This window comes from Opisthocomus hoazin, chromosome 9 (genome assembly GCF_030867145.1).
Source record: "Opisthocomus hoazin isolate bOpiHoa1 chromosome 9, bOpiHoa1.hap1, whole genome shotgun sequence".
Lineage (NCBI taxonomy): Eukaryota > Metazoa > Chordata > Aves > Opisthocomiformes > Opisthocomidae > Opisthocomus > Opisthocomus hoazin.
The window spans coordinates 26346874-26365722 of NC_134422.1; the positions used below are offsets into that span (position 1 = coordinate 26346874).

General features: G+C 43.9%; 1 protein-coding gene across 6 annotated transcripts in view; it reads right to left on the minus strand.

Annotated features, from left to right (window-relative positions):
- NFE2L2 (NFE2 like bZIP transcription factor 2) overlaps positions 1 to 17522 on the minus strand; it is a 26950-nt gene extending 9428 nt beyond the window's left edge. The window contains exon 1 of one of the 6 annotated variants that reach the window (XM_075429910.1): positions 17412 to 17522. In XM_075429910.1, coding sequence (XP_075286025.1) covers positions 17412 to 17441 — 30 coding nt within the window. In that variant the 5' untranslated portion in view covers positions 17442 to 17522. Of the gene's footprint in view, positions 1 to 9811; positions 9940 to 15049; positions 15125 to 16539; positions 16562 to 16776; positions 16929 to 16953; positions 17142 to 17411 lie in introns of those variants that run through there. The other 5 variants (XM_075429913.1, XM_075429914.1, XM_075429915.1 and 2 more) reach the window with 5 other exon arrangements.
- Between the last annotated feature and the right edge of the window lie 1327 nt (positions 17523 to 18849).

The following is an 18849-nucleotide window of genomic DNA, read 5'->3' on the forward strand; positions in this document are numbered from 1 at the left end:
TATTGCAATATGGTATAGCTTCATTAAGGGCCAGTAGTTTACCAGCTGCTCACTGTCTCCTCCTGCAGCAGATTCGAAACTGTCTCCTAGTCTCCAAGCATTTGCAATATGTTCTGGATAACACTGCAGGATCTGGATTTTAGGGCTCACTTCTGAATTATTCATTTAGAAGGCACCATTAAAAATGTGACTCAAAAGATTTTTTTTTGTGTGTGTGTGTATAATACATTAGGCTGTGAATTAACAGAGCTGTTTTCCCTCCCGAGTTGCAACAGCCTACAGCACAAAAATAGCAGAACTGGTGCTCGGTTTCAGTTTAAATCAAGAAAAACAAAAGTGATCAAAAAAACAGGTACAGAAGGCATCACATGTTTTCCTTAGGAAGAACCACCACGTAGCCTTGGTGCAAAAACCCAAGGCACAGCTATCAAAGCTGCCAGTCATACTCCTGGCATTATTAGTTATCAAAATCAGTAGCTGTGGGTGCTGGCTCGTTTGTGGGATGAGAAACCTCCAGAGACAGCAGCTGGCCAAACAGGGCTGTGGCTGTACACCACCGCCACTCTGTGGTGCGGCAATCAGTTCAGCAAGCGGCAGCAGTTTTTGAATGAATGTGCTTGCACGGTTTTCAGGATTTTCAGGATCTTTGGCTGTTGTTTGAAACATATGACAGCATTGATCCACTCCTGTCACCATTTTTCAAGGGAACATATTTAGCCCAGTATCTTACCTCTGGCAAAGGGCTGAGCTTTGCTCAGCGGTGTTGTGCTCTACCCTGGAGAGACATGCTCGTTGGGAGCACCTTTTTTTATTTTATTTAGTTGTGCTTGTGGCACTTAAAGCTAAGAGGGTGAGGTATTTTTAATTAACACCATATAATTGGAAAAGACCCCTCCTATTTTCAATTTGTTCTTCTGCATGCAGGAAGTGTTCTTCTGTTCAATAGGCTAACATGAAATATCATTAAACAGCACACTGATTTAAATATTAACCTGCCATTTAACACTTATCTATAATTTCAGCCAACGCTTTCAGTAATATTGCCCTTCTTAAGGAAAAAAAAAAATTCCGGGCGTTAGTCCAAAGCCTCAGGTCAAAGTTAATGGCGTCAACACTGACCAGTGAGTCACTAAGGAACGAATCACAACCCCCCCAGCACAGGGTGACGGCAAAGAACTAAAAAAAACCCCAACCAAATGGCAGTCTAAAGCAAATATTTGGCCATTCTGCTCCTTCAGCCTCCCCACGGCCTCCCTCTTTAAATTATTTCTCCGCCTTGTTGAACACTACCACACACATGCACAGAGGTATCCACAGACACAGGCAGGCACTGTATTTTAGGTTTAATCACTGAAGCATTTTTTCCCCATCCACTATAAAAGCATCAAAAGAATAACTGTGTATTTGAAGCCTGCAGTGTTTAACTATTAAAGCTATTAAAATGTATTTTACTTCTTGCCTGCGCAACAGCTACACTCCGATTTTTAGATGCCTCAACACGACGTGCTCATCTCAGAAAGATTCCTTTGGAGGGACAAGTGAGCACCGATTCGCATCCAAACTGGAGCACGTGCACCAAGAGCCCTGTGCAAGCTCCACCGACCCTGGGCTCATCGCTGCCCTTCAGAGCCACGCTAACCACTTCCCTTAACACCAGAGGTATTTACTGTAAAGGCGCCAGCGGTCCCTCATGTGACAGAGTCCACGAGCGCCCAGTTGTTCTTTCCTCCGTTGTGCAACCTCCCGCGTTACATCAGAGGAAGCGGTGGGTTGGGCAGAGCCCCACGGCGTGCGGCAGAGCCAGGCCTGGGCCCCAGGAGGGGGACCCGGCACAGGGGGGCTGCGGCCGCCATGCTTCCCCCTCCCCGAGGGCTCAGCGCTCTCCCACTGAACACCAACGCCTGTTCCGAGGGCAAATACGTTACGGTATTTCACGCGTTTATTACCATTGTCCAACATTTCTAACTTCTGGGAAAGTAGTGTGTTTTTAATAGTTTTCCCAAGCAGTGATTCGATTTTATTTCTTCACAATTTTGTAGACAGAGAACGAACTCCTCTCAGAGAAGAACATACTTTGCTTTCCCATGATCCATGTAAGCAGGAGGTGCCTTGTACTCATGGTTTGATTTTTTTGTTGTTGTTCTTTTAGTGATGTGCTCTTCCAACCACATCGATAGCTTAGTTTGGACATACAAAGGCACTTTTAATAAGATAAACATAAATGTTAAACAATTCACATTAAGCCACCATCTGGCCCCCAATGGAAATTTTCATGTTTTAGATTTACATATCAGCATTTGCCATCTGGGCAGAGTCTGTTATACATTTTATGAGAAAATCTCTGACTACATTGTAAAGTTTGACAATTAACTCTTATTGCTCCTAAGCAAACATATTTGCAGTAGGGTAAACAAAGGCAAGAGACCCTGTTTTCATGTTATTTTCATCGACTGACTTTTGTGCTTTAAACCAAATGTTGATATTCTGTTTCACTCTTGTTTGGTTTATCTGCCTGTTGTTGTTTGGAATATAAGCCATTTAGAGGTAGCACTCGTGAAGCGGAAACATCCAGCAGCCCAAGTGTCAACAGAGAAACAATCTGCTATCTTGGACAGCGCTTTCAACCTGTTATTAGCTATCCCCTTAATACGGAGCACATTGTGGGGTTTGCACATTTGCTTCTGAAAGTCATGCCTTTTGCAGCACAAATTGGGATAACACTAGCAGAAGCTCTCACCAGACAAGGATTTGTTTTTCTTTCTCATGATGCATTAGTACCTAACTCCAAGAAGAGAGATTTCACATGCCAGTCCAACTAAGCAAAAGAGCAACAGAATCAATGGCTATGGCACCCAGGAGGGAGCTCCCACTGGGACCCCGCAGGAAGCAGGGAAACATTCCTTTAGCTTACTCACAGAAGAGAGATGGCAAAGCACCCCGCAATTCCTATTTGCTTTCCAGAAAGTGAAAGGAATGAACTAAAAGCACCTTACATTTTTGCTTTATTCAAAAAGTGTGGGTGAAGTGAGGATCAAGGTCCTGAGATATTCCAAGGCAAGAACGAAAGTGTGGGGATCAAGTCATAAAACAAGTGCAAGAGCAGGACCTGGAAGCATCTTACCACTTCAGAAACACATGGGCTGTGGAAGCTACAGATTAATGTCTTCCCCACATTATCCTCAGGAGGAACTGGTTTTGCTCAAGTGGGTTTTAAGAATGATGTATAAAACTAGTGGTTTGTTTTCTAAATATTTTTCAGGATAAATTACTTATTTAATTACATCTCATAATTACAGAAAAAAAAATCCTGGACACATAAGGCTCGTTCTTTAGAGAAAGTACAAAAAGCAGATAAAGTTAGCCCAACACCATAACTTTTTAAAAATAATTGAGTTTTGAAAGCCGACCCAGAATTTTCAGTCCCTTACAAATGGAAATCACAGAGCAAAAGTTAACTCAAGAATGTGGAAGGGACAGTGAGGACATGAAAAATTTGAAAGAGCAGTGGCCCTTACGAGAAGAATGGGGAAAAGGGAATGACAGAAGCTATTTATGCTGGAGGGCAGAGGGGCACAGTAGCAACTTTAGATGACTGCATTTAGGATTTGGATATGTGACAGAACAGACAGATGTCAGACAAAGCCACGTGAGAGTTACCTATGATATGTGAATACACTAGGTCAAATCCCTGACTGCCCTGCGGAGCTGCCTGCTGTCCCACACTCTTCACCAAGACCGTCCAGGCAACCTAGGAGGAAACGGGCCGCTTGGGTGGGTGTGATGGGATGTCTTTTTTTCTGTCTTTCATACCTGTGCCACTTACTACTGTGTGACTGGACTGCCACTAAACCAGTATGTCTTGACACTAAACCAGCCTGCTTCTGCTTCCTGATTCCCGTTTGCTCTTCCTGGCCCTAAAGAGTTTTTGGATGCCTGATATCTTGGTCAGCAAACTCTTTCTAAGCCCCGGCAGGCTAACTTACCTGAAAAAGGACTCTAAAAGGGTTGGAAAGCCATAGCTTTAAATGTTCTAAGAGAATTTCCACTGCTGAAAAATGCTGACCACGTGTCTTGGGACATTCTTCTGCCCCAACAGAAACAAGAGATAATCTCAGTCCCTGAAATGTGTTTGTGGACCAATTTCATTTTCTTACTGAAGAAAGAAACTTCTAGAATGCTTTGCCAGGCCAGGAACAGAAGCAGTCTTAATATTTCACTAGCTAGAAGTGTTTAGCCTGACCCTCACTCCAGAAATAACTCCTCTGAGGTGGATGATTTACGTATTTCACCTGAAACATCATCTTCTAGGAATGGTATCAACAAAGGCTACGAACATAAGACCTATACAGCTCCCAACATGATGGTTTTCCCATATGATACGCCCTATGGCAAGCAAGCTTTCCACACTGCCAGGGAAAACATATTCCTCGTATATTCTCCACTAGTGAACAGTTAAGTTGCTTTAAGCCTGAAGAATGTAAAATGAGCAAGAATGTAACCGCAATAACGAATAGTCCTTGTAGGCTGTTTGTGGTCATTAATGTACCAACTTCATTCCATCTCCAAAAGCTGCAAAATCCTAGCGCCAACAGGAGAGCAAGACCACAGCAGGTAAACAAAACCACCCTCATCAGAAAGACAGCAAAGAGAAGGAAAAGGAGGGACATAAAGAGCATTTTACTGCTTCGCTTTGACAATAGTTTTTCTTCTACAAAATCAATCCCCACCTCCATGACAGTCCTCAAAATACTGAACGCGTGCGAGGGCTTCAAAGCACTCCCTTCCAGCCTGGGGCATGGCAGCAGGAGCTACATTCCCCTCTCTGGCTCATTAGTCTCTGGAGTCAGACATACATTCATCTATCCTTTTTCCACCATGTTCTGTCTGCCTTGAGGTACAAGTATGTACAAGGTATATTTCTGGTACAACAGATGAGGTGATTCTTGCTCAGTATTGCAGATCTTATTGCAGAAGATTCTTTGGTGCAGTATCTCAGACACTCCAGAATTAGCTGTCTTTTTCTAAATTGTTTAATCAATATGTATTTTAGAAGGCAGCTTTAAAATAATAGAGTTTATTAATATAGAGTATGCAGTTTCCAAGGGCTGAATGGTCTCAAGACTGACTGTGCCTCAACATCTTAAAAAAAAAAAAGTCACAGAAAAAAGCCAAAACCCATCTCATTTGCATGGCTTACAGAAAGCAAAGTCTCAAATCTCACATTGGTACTTATTTTCTTTGTACAATATCCGATTCTTCAAAAGTTATTCTCTAGTATTCACGGCCAAATCTGTCATGTATTGTATCTGCTCCAAATTCCCCTATTTCTGCCTTAGCCTAGAGGAAAAGACAGAGTAAGGTCTAATATTGTGAGCTGCTGATGATGAACTTTTCTTGAGTAAATTTAACTATACCCATATTTACAAGTGCTACCCTAGCTGCTAAGGAAAAGCCAAAAATGGTCATGGGTGTCATCCAGCTTCTTCAAACTTAGTCCTAAACCTCTTGACAACCCATAGTGCTTTCTGGAACATCAGTATCTAAAGCCATGAATCTTACGTATTTTCAGAGCTTTGCTGTTTCAATTAGACACGTTCCATTTTTTCCTTTTAGGTCTCAGTGATACTGTGTTAATCTAAATTTCACTTTTTCCACAGTATATTTGGCTGATATAAAAGTGTTGTGGTCCCTTCTAGTGAATCCCTCTTTCAGCTTAACAGAGCTACTTGCTACTACTTTACCCTATCTTGCATCAGCAGCATTACCAAATGATTATGTCAATAAGCACATGAAGTTAATATGTATTCAAGTTACAATCTGTTACACAAGTTGCATAACGAAACCGGGAGGCTGGCAAAAATACGGGATTGTTTTACAAAAGAGTAGCTTAGTCTGTCTGTTTTCACATGCTTGATACATCAACAAAACTCTGCTGTGTCGCCCTAGCAAGTAAACCGAGTGACTCTGTTGTGGCTGACTTTCTAGCTGTTGTCTAATCACCACCAACTGCACCATGTAACTGCATTTTGAAAGGTATTCAAACAGCAGCCATCTCAGGCAGAAGTCTACTTCATTTCAGGAACAGCTGATCTTCATGGCTTCATTTGCATCTGGATTTTCTTCCTCCCAAGTCAAAAGTGCAGCGTAAATAAACCTGGCATTTATTGAATTTTGTCATTTATACAACAAAAAAATCCTTACCCTACATGTAAACAAATAATACAAGAAATATACAGTATCCAAAAAAACTGCTGATCTTTTAACCATACATATACAAAAGCCTTTGCGTCCCAATTCATTTTGTATATTGAACCTACAGTACTTGGAAAACAATTACCTGTTAAATCATTATCTTCAACCTACCCTGCTGCACCCAGCCAGGCATGTACTGTGCGTGGACACTGCCACAGGCTACTCATTAGCTTATCTACAAGAGGATTTGTTTATAATAATGGCTCAGTCATCTGGGAAACACGATCCAGCCAAATTATAGCACGCTCTTATGTCCAACGAAACAAACTGGGAAGCAAGAAAAGATGAACACAGAAACAGAGAACAGAACCTAACAAAACCCTGGGTTGTAACTTATTAGTCACTATTGTGATTTCATCAGGACTACACACTTTTTGGAAAAGCACGTTTCAAACCAAACATGAAAACAGTGCATTTGTTTGCAAGTCAAAATATTCCCTGGAATTATTTAGAATCTTTCTTGTAGCACACATTTTCACTGCACTGGGATCTTGCTGTAAAGTCTCCATTTTTAGCTGTCATTTTGCTGATGGCTGGGAAAGTTATGAGGACAGGCACTGGATGGGTCATTACAGCTGCATGACAGCCCGGATATGGAAACAGCATGCTCTAGTATTACAAGCAGAATGTCTCACCAAGGTTCACTTCACTGATCTTGCAAGCAACTTAATTTGTTGTTGTTGTTCACGGGCCAATCCACAATTGCAAGCGACAGGAATATCTGCGTGGGTTAAAAAGCAATGCAGCTCACTAACTGTGCCGCCAGCACACAACCGTCAGCCCTCCTTCACTAACACAGGCGTCTACTTCATAAGGCTGCAGCAAGGAAATTCTTCCACGCTTCCAAGCTGAGCTGACTGAGTAAGGATGCTTTCAAACTCGGAGAACTCACCACACAAACACCTCGTCAGCCTGGAAGTACGATCTTAAGACTAAAAGCTTAAGCATGTGGTTACATGGCAGGGAATACAGCTTGCTCCAGAGGTGGTCAGCCGTGACGTGTTCTGTATACGTCAGTCCACATCTGGCAGAGTACGCAGGTGCCCACCTCCCACTGCAGTCTGCGGGGCACAGGTGTTAAGTGCCTCTGTGGATCAGTCTCGCAATTAATGTGCACTTTTCACTTACATAATTTATACAGATGATGCTGGGAATTTAGCGCCCATGCACGGTTTTGAACAAATAAGCACAGCTGAATTTTTTTTTTTTTTTAATGTTGAGCTTCAAACATACTTGGAAAGGTTATTTGGTGTCGACAAGACAAAAAAAAAAAAAACAACAAACAGAAAAATGGCCAAAAATACATTGCTATTCAACTGCTCACCACTGGACACTACAGAATCATAACAGATTGGAGGAAGGGAGGTCCAGCATGACAAACTTTTGCTGTGGTGACACTATCTTTCCAAACAAGTAATTCATGGTGAAATGGTTTATTTGACATTGTGCACAGCCTTCCTTAGTGACATACTGCAGCAAAGCTTCACTAAATAACAATACCATTCAGCTGTGCACTGATGACCAAAAATGCTCTCCTCTGACTTACACGACATCATAGAAATTGTTATTTAATCTGCATGAAAGGAGTTTGTATAGCTTTTCCCCTTCCTCCAGCCACACCAAGATACATGATGAGAGCTGCTTTTCCATAGAATGAGGTAAGGATAGATTTTACTCATTTTTCTTAAGCATTTGTAATTCACATATTTCTCAGCAAAAAGCAGTCCTCCAAAAGCTGTCAATCCCCAGAAAGCTTTCTGCAAGCTCTTCCACTTGAAGGTCCCACAAAGTTAAACAACTAAACCAGAAAGCTCAAGAAGGGCCAACATGTCAGGCATCCACAGGACAATTTAAAATTTTTGTACGCAGTGACAGCATTTGCTTAAAAAAGGCAAACCCACTGAGGAACTGAACAACACTGTGTACAAAACTAAAGCTTTGTTTCTGTGCGGTGCAATCCAGCCCTCACTTTTTAAAGTCCTGCTTAGTACCCAGTTTATAAATTCTGAAAGCAAAAGGAGCCAATTCATCTTCCAAGGCATGAACCAGTGTAGGTAAATGGTTTTATACCTCTTACCAAATTATATAAAAGCCGTAATTCTCAATATCCTCAAAAGAACAACAAAACTCTGAAAACTCAACCACCAGTAATTGTGTCCCTCCATCCAAATCGAGCCTCTCCCGCCCATGGCGTTCCCTGGGCCTTCCACATCTGTCCCCTTGGAATACACAGGAGGCTCACAGCCTGTACAGCTGACTATCACAGGGATACCTCTTTCAGCCTTCTGATTAAATGGGCAGATATATGTAAAAAAATCAAGGTAGAGGCCAATCCCTGATGTGTCCCCTCACACACTTTACCAGCACTACGATGGCCAAAACAAGACTTTTTGCCACAAGTAATAAACATGTCAATATACCTCTTCTATCCATAAGCAGCAAACATACTCCAGGCATGTTAATATGGTTAACAAACACTAAATACTGGAGGGAGGAGGCTATCCAGTTTGCAAGTATACAGTACACTATATTTAGCAGGCTGTTTCTAAAATTAGCATTTACAGCTGATTTTTCTAGTAGAAAAACATCTACAGAACATTTGATTGCTTTCCAGATGCAATTAGAATCAATTTGTTGAGCAAAAAGATGAACACTTGTAAAATTAGAATATACAAAACGCAAGGAAAACATCAGGTCTGGATCTTGAACAGTTCTCTGCCTTTGACCAAAACACTTTGCTTCCTTATGCCTCAGTAAATACTTGGGAAAAAAATAAGAATATAGCAAGTTATCAGTAAAAATTGAAAGATTCTAAAATTTCTCTGTAAGACAGTTAATTCAGACAATGATGGAGAGAGATCTTGCTAGGGTAAGCCACTACTCACAGAGTCAGCTATGAATTGTTCATTCTATCATTACTACTTGCATTTTATAAAAACTTGTTAATCATTTCTGCCACATATACACACAATTTATCAAAAACTCTCACCCCAAGCTTCATTTTGAATTTGAAATAATTCTATGGCTCTGACCTTAGTTACAGAGTTTTTTCAGAATAATTTAAAGCACTCCATTAGCAGTTTCAGTATTTAAGTGCCTTCCATTCTTCATTTTATCAGCACAACAAAACTTGAAGAGATGAGAGATGCCTAAGATGTTCATACTGGTTATCAGCTAAGCAAGGATTCCCTCCCGGTAGTGGTAGGTGCAGACTAGATGCCTGTAGTGGCAGATGATAGAGGATCACAAATCAAGCTGGAAAACATTCCATGGAACTACAACATGCCACTGAGTCACAACAATTTATACTAGTTAAGAAATTGACCTGATAATATTCTAGTTCAAATACTAAAATCAAATTAGAAAGCACAGTATCAGAAGTCACTGTGCTGTAATTCTCTCTGTTATGGCATACACAGCTACGAGGAATCTAAATATCATGTGTATTTCCAATGCCAAAGAATTCAACTTAAATAATTTAGAAGAACAGCTGTCAGAAGTTATAACTTAGTTGCAAATATAAGTTCTGTTTTATCATATTATGCTATTCTAATAGTACCATTTTCTGTTACTGAAGTACTTCCATTTTCATCCTTAGGTATCCTAAATCATACTTGTTTCAAAAGTTTCCTCAGGTTGGTTTGATTTATTTCACAAGTATCAGCAGGACAATCTTCCAGAAATTCCTTAGCTGACACAGATCTGCTCAAGACCCATCTACAGTAGAAAAAAAAAGTATATATAATATCTAAATATAATTCAATGTTATAAAACAGAAAATATGTCTCTGCATCTCATGTCAAATAATTCACAGAAGATTGCACCAGGGTCTACAGTACACTTGTTTCAAGGACCCTTAATGACTGTATTCTCTGCACCAGTGCACAAGTATCAGTCACCAGTTCTGCAGTACTGGTGGAGACAAGTGTTAGTCTAACAAGCTGGGGTGGAATACTCCCATTGACACGCCTCCGATGACCTCTTACCACTACAGTCTCCATGTTCTCCTTCCAGCCACGAAGCTTCTGAAAAACTGTTACCCACCCGAGCTGAACTGCATCAGCCTTCAGAGGTGCCTGCCCGCCCACCCACCCCTGCTACCCTCTTTTGCCCACCATTTTATTACTCAGCTGATTGCTGAACATGTCATCTGGTCACATAACTGCAAGCAATCTAACTGGAAATACCCTGTTTTAGGCCAAAATTCAGCCTTCTTACCCAACAGCACATAACTCAAGCAAACAGAAGACAGAAAGAAGAAACAACTGAGCTCCCAGGCAGCACAAACCACAAATGCCAGCTGCGGAGCAGACAGAAGTGGCCATCTTACATGGGAGCAGGCAGCACTCGGAGCAGCAGATCTGCACTGACCGCGTGATGCCGGGGAATTCTGAATGAGGATCTTCCAAAAGCCCAAGCAGCACAGGAATTGCTCCACTCTAATTACAGCAATAAGTAAGCAGGTACTAATTTTACCACAAGGGTTCAAGTAAGCAAAACCCCCCAGGATCTTTGTATCACAGCTCTTTTGGCTAGACATTGGTGATGATTGGAGCAGGAAGCAAATCAAAGTCACAGCACCTTTTCACATAACTCAGCTGTAAAAGAGTCACTACTTCAAGACTTAGTGGGTGTTAATTTCAAGCATAGCAAATAGGCACACCCTTAATCATAAAACAAACCTCTTCTTAAAGGCAAGCTATCTTCCAGGCTCCTTCTGAGTCTATTTCTCAAGCATGCAAACTTTGTTTTGCAAACAGTCTCCAGGAGTGGGGTTTTTCATACTTACAAGAGACAGCACGTAAAACTAATACAGCAAATAGCAGTAAAACTTTGAAACTGCAAGGCAGGGGGGGGGCAGGGAGGAAAAATCCTTTATGTTTCGTAGTCATACGGAAGACACTTCCTTAAAAGGTTTGAAAGAGATGGTTTCACACTGGTCTTACATAACTTGTTGCTGCAACATCAAATTTAAAGGAACTTTCTTTTCATTTCTCTTTTTTAATTGCACTGCTACTAATGATATTGCAGAAGTTGGACTGGAAATCTTAAGACCCTGCAAGACAAGTACAAGGTTGGGTGGTCTCAACTCCCGCAGTACCACAACAGCATCAGCAACACAGACATACTTCTTGAAAAGCTTTAGCTTGACTGTAAAGATAGGAAACATCAATAGCCATTTACAGCACCTTCAAAACAACTTTGGTAAAAATAATCAGTTTTATATTCCTTCTTCCCAGTATAAAAACTGCTGCTAATCAGGCCAAAATCAGAAACCTGAACTGACATAAAGAAAAACTTTAACCAGATCTGTAGCACATAAATTGCACCCACATCAGTATTATTTCTAAGCTATACCCATTCTGCTACAGTTTTGCCAGTTAATACTCGTGCTAAGGACTAGTAACATACCACTGAGCAGCAGTAATACTCTGCTGGTAAAACAATGCTGACTTAACTGAGTTATTAACACTCTTATTGGCTTCCTATCATCTCCATGATCAACACATCAAAACACTTAAAGTAATTCTTTTAAAGTGAGTATTAAAGTACAAATTAAGAGCCAAACACAAATCCCATGTATCAACACGTAATATTAGAAAAATCAATGTGTCAGTTAAACTGAACAAATGTTTTACCAAGAATTCAAGACGGCTAAAGACAGAAATCGTAAGACGACAACAAATCCTCTTCTCCAAAGCAGTCAAACAATTAAACATTTTTATCTTTACTTAATGTTATTACAGACTGCTTGGTTATCTAAATTAATATCTAATCTAAATGTATGGTGCCAAATTAATATTTAAATGTATGGTTCTGAGAGTCTTTGCTTCTATTTGAAACAGACACTGTTGAGCTATGCATGTCAAGGTAAAACTAAACTAATGGTAAAATAAGATACTCTGCTGGGGAATGTATTTTTTTTAATTTCCTTATTTTAAAAGGTGGCAAAGAAAAATTAAGAACTATCTATCTAAAAAAATCACTGAAACAAAGAAATACTGAGACAGAGCTGTCCCTGTGCTTGCTTCAGTACTGTGCTGCACAGAGTTGTAATACTGTTCTTATACTTTAGAAAAACATAGGCACTATACAATCGATTAACTCGTCGCTATTGCCAATTAATATGTGACTGTCACTAGCTTTGTTTTTCCTGTATGGAAAGCAGTTACTGGGCAGGAAAGATAAAAGTTCACAAAGCCTATCTTTACTTGAAATGTATTTGCCAGTATCTATTTCAGATAAGCCTTTCATGGTTTAACACAGTTTTATACACCACAGATAGCATTGCTGCCTTCATTTCTTACTGGCTGGCTTAATTGTTTACCTTGATCAAATACGCCACAGAAGTATTACTGTTGAGCAATCCTGAGCAGGATTTCAGTTTGCTGTTTATCAGTCATCTCTGGATAACACGAATTCAAAGTCATTACTTCCAACTCCTCCAACCTGACTTTTCATTGGTCTGTGCAGAAGGACTTGCATAGGTAGCAAAAGTAGTGTTTCCAAAACCAGTTAAACTAGATTATTACCAAAAAAGAACTAATCTGGCCAACGTATTGTATTCTTTTCCCTTTGCCTAAAGCTGTATTCTGCGTCACAAAGTCCAACTCTGGTATAATGCACCATATTAGAAAATTGAACAGACTTCAAATCCTTTCAAGTTCTCTAGGACTGAGCTATATTAAAATAATAGGTTACTTCAGGTTGGAATGAGATAGAGGCCAAAACAAACTTTAACTAGGTCATTAACCTGGAGACTTTGGAGGACTTTTTGCTGGCTGCAGTTCAAGCACAGCAGCAGGGGATTAATATTTAATTCATGATGACAGGTTACTGCCTGGACTTGTACTGCGCTAGCCTCAGCCAACACAATCACTGCAAATACATCACACTTCTGCAAATTGGCCTAATTTTGGTGAATGGTTCAGTCATTTTAAAGCTTATCTTTGTAATTTCAAAGGGGAAAAAAAGGAAAGAAGCAGTGTTGCAGATACAAAACCTAAACAAATTCCTTCTTTTCAATGAAGCACACATCCAGTGTTACAGGCATGGGCACAGTTGGTGTCATTTGCTGCCATCATCTGAACTTTCTATATTGTCTCTTTCTCCCCCAAGCTTGCCCTTTTCTGGGCCAGCAACTAACTCTTTCACTCTCCTTTAAAAGCCTAATGCATTCAAAAAAATTTTCAGTGACAGACTCTTGACAGCTTTTGCTGTTTTGGGGTTTGTTCGTTCTATTGAAGGACAAAACATAAAAACATTTTACTACTATATTGGACAAATTACATTTAAAAATAGTATGAATTGATTTTACTAAGAAAGTGAATGAAGAAATATTCCACTTGGCTCCTTCTACTGTTCCTCAGCACCATCTCACAAAGCCTAGCATATCCCTCAAAGGTATCCAAGGGGTTTTTTTTTTAACAAAATAAGTATATTCAATATGCTATTGCTACATTCATTTTCAGTCAGGATCACAAAAGTAGCAATACCTTTTAAACAGATATTTTTTTCTGCTTTGCAAATTTAAGATATAGAACTTGAGGAAAAGAAACCAAAAGGGTATTCAGGTGCAACACTATATATAATAATCTGACACATTTTTAACAACATCCTTGTCCTTCAGGATCATACATAACCTGCTGCATTCTTATTGAGGGTAAGTATTATACCATCTCTATTTTTCCAATTAAAAAAAAAGAAAAAGGGACAGAGCGCAAAAATTTACCCTTGCCCATGAACATTAGTGGGAAGTGCACACAAACCGTCCTAACCACCCACACAGTGCTATAAAAATGTCTCAAGTTCTTTAAAGCACACAAGATCATCCAGCTGCCCTCAGCTTACACTGAATGTTCTTTTTTGTTCCAGTTTAGTCTCTTTCAAATACTTCCCAACAAACAGCCAAAGCCAAACTCTTCTCCAACTTTTGAGTCCTAACCACAAACTTCAAGTCGGATTTTCAGAGGCAATTAACTTCTTGCACTTCCATCAACTTCCAATATAATTCTTAGCACACTTTATAGACAAACCATAGAACAGTATTCATATGCTGGGTATTTTCTACAATAACAATAACATCCAATTAGCCATTCTCCTGAAGGGATTGACAGGGTCACCCCCTACTAGCCTACGTTCACTTCAGCCAAACATACTACATTACATTACATCTACCACCAGCTTAAATTAAAGATACTCTTTTGTGAGTTTTGAAGGAAAGCAAGCTCTATCAGTGCAGCCTGATATCAAGGTGAGCACAGAAGAACTGAGAGGGTCAAAATAGATTTTTACTTAAGATAGATCTTGTGATACTCTCTCCTCTACTTCCTCCAAACTTGTCCCTAATTTTAGTAGATAACGTTATATTCAGAAATGTGGATGTTTTCTTATATTGAAATTTATCTACCTACATAGATAGATAGGTATTTCCACAGATATCTTGATCAGATATTCCTCTTCATCAGGGTTATTAAACCTCATTATCAAGAAACAAAACAAAATAAAAAACCAGCCAACTCAAAAACCAAAGACTTGCTTCCAGGCCTGAGCAGTGCACTTGTTTGCCTGCAGAATCTACCTCATGTGGAAATGATAGGCCATTAGGGAATAAAAAATACACCCATTCACTTGACAATTTAATGCAGCATGTCATAAAAAAAAAAAGGCACGTGTAACTCCTCGTTAAAGCCCTTTAGACTGAAGAGATCACAGTAATTGAGCTGGAGACTCTTCAGGGCAGTTCCCCAGGTAGAAAAACCCTAAGAGATACACAGGCACTCAATTATTTGCTTACTTGGCTTTGCCAGTTGTTACAGATGGTCTTACTTCAGTCTAAGTGCAACCCACAGCTCCATTCTTTGTGTTGGAAGTGAATTCTTTTTGCTTTCTTCCTGTTGTGAGGATCAAAATTTAATAACTGCTGAGCTTGTTGAGCTGTTTTACAAGGTTACACGCAACCATTTCAATAACTTCAAATTTACTGAAGAGGAGAACAGCTACTACTAGAATATCACGCTTTTCACAAGTGTGATTTGAAACATCTTGACGCTTGTTTCACTGCATCCTTTTTTCTTAGACTTTTTGATGTCTGTGTTGTCAGCGTGTAACATGCAACATCCCACTTCATGTCTGCACCCAGAGGTGCATCCTATTTCCAGGCAGAGGGCTACAACAAAAGGAATATATTTTTCAAGAACACTGCAGGCAATGGCACACTGCTAACTCCCACAAAGTACGTAGCAGAAAGTGGTGATCTGACATTCCGGTTAAGGAGCTAGATCAATCCCAGCCCTCGACACTCACCTTTACTGCTATGACAACTGCTACCAGGCACATAAAACACTATGAGCTTGTGCTGTATTTGCACAAGTGCACACCCTTCCCAGCTGCTGGCTTGCAAAATCAGAGGGGCTAAGTGAAGACTGTGCTCCCCATCTCTCCTTTGGAGTGAACATTCTACGGGAAAGGGTGTTTGAATTTTCCATTTAATAAACACGCTTAAAACTCTATGTCAAAGATGGTAATCATTTGCTATCTAAAAAACGCAGCGCCTTTTCAGGCGAGGTGTGCAAGAGAAGGAACCAGCAGCTGCTGAGCTGAGATAGGAAAACTGCAACAGGTGGCCTGATAGAAAGGGTTTGACAAAGTAGGCAAATGAGTAACAAAAGCCAGGTTTGGTGGCAGGGGAGTCATGGTGGAGCGAGCAAGAAGGTACAAAGCAGGTACACAGGAATCGGTCTGTCACGATTCTCTCAGAAAGCAGAACAAAAATGCCATAGCTGGATACCATCGGCAAAAGGAAATTCCCAGGGTGTTTATGTCGCACAGGCCAAGGGCCTGATTTTTGTTGCAGTATTTTCCAAGAAACCAAGGAGGCAAGGTGGAGGTCACAGCCGCACTACCCGGAGCTAGAAAAACAGATTGGCCAGGCAAAGCCACGAGTGGCCTACGACAGAAAAGCAACAGCATTCAACAAACAGGAAAATGTACACCCAGCGCTGCTAGAGAGATGTTACCCATAGGAAGTACCCACTTGGACACCCCAGAGGGACAGACAGCGCTAAAAAAAACCCCTTCTATTGCATGGAATATATTGTACTGACATACACTGAGAGAACCTCAAAACTCTCGAGTTTTAAATTTGTGTAGTATTAAAAGAATTAAAACAGATGAAGTTTCGAGTATGCGTTATTTAAACCAAATAGTTGGTAAGGGTACGCTGCCCACTTAAAAGCCCAAGACAAAAACGTAAAACAGAGTTTAATAATGTTCTCAGTTACTCACCCCACCCCTGTGCAACCAGTTTGTAGCCCGAAAGCCCCGAACCCCGCAGGCTTTCAGAGGAGAGGTTTCACAGCACGAAACACAACGGCGCCCGCACACCCCCGAGCGCTGCCTTAGAGGAGACCACCACGACTCGCTCCCCCCGTGCCAAAGCCCCAGCGCAGCGCCCCGACCTCCCCCTGAGGCCTTCCCGGCGGGCGGCGGTGCGAGGGCAGCGCCCCGGCCCCAGCCCCTCACCTGCGGCCCGGGCCCTTCCGCTTCGGGCCCCTCAGGCTGCGTGCGGGAGGCCGAGCCAGAGCCAAAGGCGCCCCGGGGAAGTGCGTGATTGTGCAACGGAGCCGGCGGCCCCGGCTCCGGCCGGGCGCTTGCTGGGACCGGGCCAACCGCGACGGAAGGGACCCTGCGGTAACTCACCCGGAGCGCGGAGCGGGAGGCGCGCGGGCACGCCGCGGGCAGCGGCGCGGGGAGCCCACCGGCGGCGGGCGCCTCCCCGGGGGCCGGCTCCGGCCCTCTCGCCCGGGAGCTGCCGCGGAGGCGGCTCCTCAAGGCCCTGACCGACCTTTCCGCGACTGGCGCGGGCGGGAATAGGCCCGGCGCGGCCCGGCTCAGCCCCCCCCCCCAACGGCGGAGTGGTACTTGGGGGGGGGGGGGGGGGGGGGGGGGGGGAGCTGCGGGGACCTCCGCGGCCCCGCCCCGCCCCCGTCGTGACTCAGCGCCTTCGCAGGGGCGGGGCGGCGCCACGTGCTCCGCCGGCCTCGTGACCGCGCGCCCCGCCCCTCACCCGGACGCCCACACCGGGCCCTGCGGGGGGAGGCGGGGGGGTGCCCCCGCCCGCGCGTCCCCGCCCGTCCGCCCGCCGCCCGCGCGCTCACCTGGGCGGCGGGGGGCAGCTCGGTCTCCATGGCGCGAGGCGGGGGCGCGCGGAGGCCGGCACGGCGCGGCGGCGGCTGGCCCGGAACAACCCGCTCGCCCGCCCGCTTCGGCGCCGTTTGCAGACGGAGCCGCCCGGGCCGGGCCAGCCGCCGCCCCCGCGCTCCGCCCCGCCGCCCTCCAACCACTCAGCGGCCGCGGGAGCCCGCGGAGGCGTCTCCTTTCCCGGCAGCGGCGGCGGCCGTGCCGGGAACCCCGCCCGCCCCCGGCGCTGCCGCGGCCCCGACGCCACAGACCCTCTGCCCCCGCCCTGCCCCCGGTAACGGCCGGCCGCAGCGGGGCCCCCGGAGCCGGGGGCGGCTCTGTGCGTTCTCCCCGGCGCCTCAGCGCAGCGGCCGGTGGGGGGACCCACGGGTACCGGTTAACTCACAAACCTGCCAACACAGAGACGGGGGGCTCCGGGGCCAAAGCCCTGAGACCAGGCCCCCCACAGCGCAAGCAGCGTCCTCGGTACCGGCCTCTTGGCCGCTCCGGCGACCTAACGTACGTCGTCTTGTTCCTCGGTCGCGACCCTGGGCCGCGGGGCAGCCAAAAGCCGAGCCTGCTTCAGGGCGGGTGGGCCGCGGGGCCCGCGTCCCGGCTGCCGAACCGCTGGAGCGTCTTGGCTCGAATCGGGGAGCCAGCGGGATCCAACGTGGAAACACAAGTCGCAGCCCAGCCGCCAGTTCGTTACGCTGGACACGGCTTTGGACAGGGCGCGACGGCCGCCGTTGTGTTTGTAGCCTGGCTGACGGCATGCGGCCATCTCTGCCTCTCAAAGGAGCCTTTGGTCGCCCCTCGAGCCCATTTTTGAGGATACCTTCAACGATCTAACGTAACCAAGCAGCATGGCCTTGGGACTTCCTTACTAGCCGCCACAGAAGATGTGACTACTCCCTTGCGGGTGCTTCCTTAGCTTGAGTGGCTTGTGGCCAGGGTGTCGCCGCCGCCTCCTCTCCCCAACCGGAGCCTGCTCCGGGTGTTCACAACCGCTGAGCTCTGTTGGTGCGACCTGCCGAGGCGGAACGCGGCTGGTGCGAAAACCTTAATTTTCATGTTTGCCCTACAAGGTTCGAATGGCACTTTATGAATTAAAAAAGTAGCGAGATTGCATAAATTTGATAAATCTGCAATGTTTTTAAAAAGTTTTTGCACCATCATCTTGCAGATGGGTGTCATCCCAAAGATACTGTGTGCTGTAATTATGTGAAATTGATGTATCCACCTGAAGGAAGCACCTGCAATCTAAGTAGATTTATTCTATGCACGTTTGATAACTGTACTCGATAGAGTGGAAGCACTCGCCTCGCAGTGAAAGTTTGGTTAAAACACATCCATGGAGCCACTACACATGTTCTGGAGGTCTGAGCAGAACGTGTGCTGCACCACTGAATGAGGTAG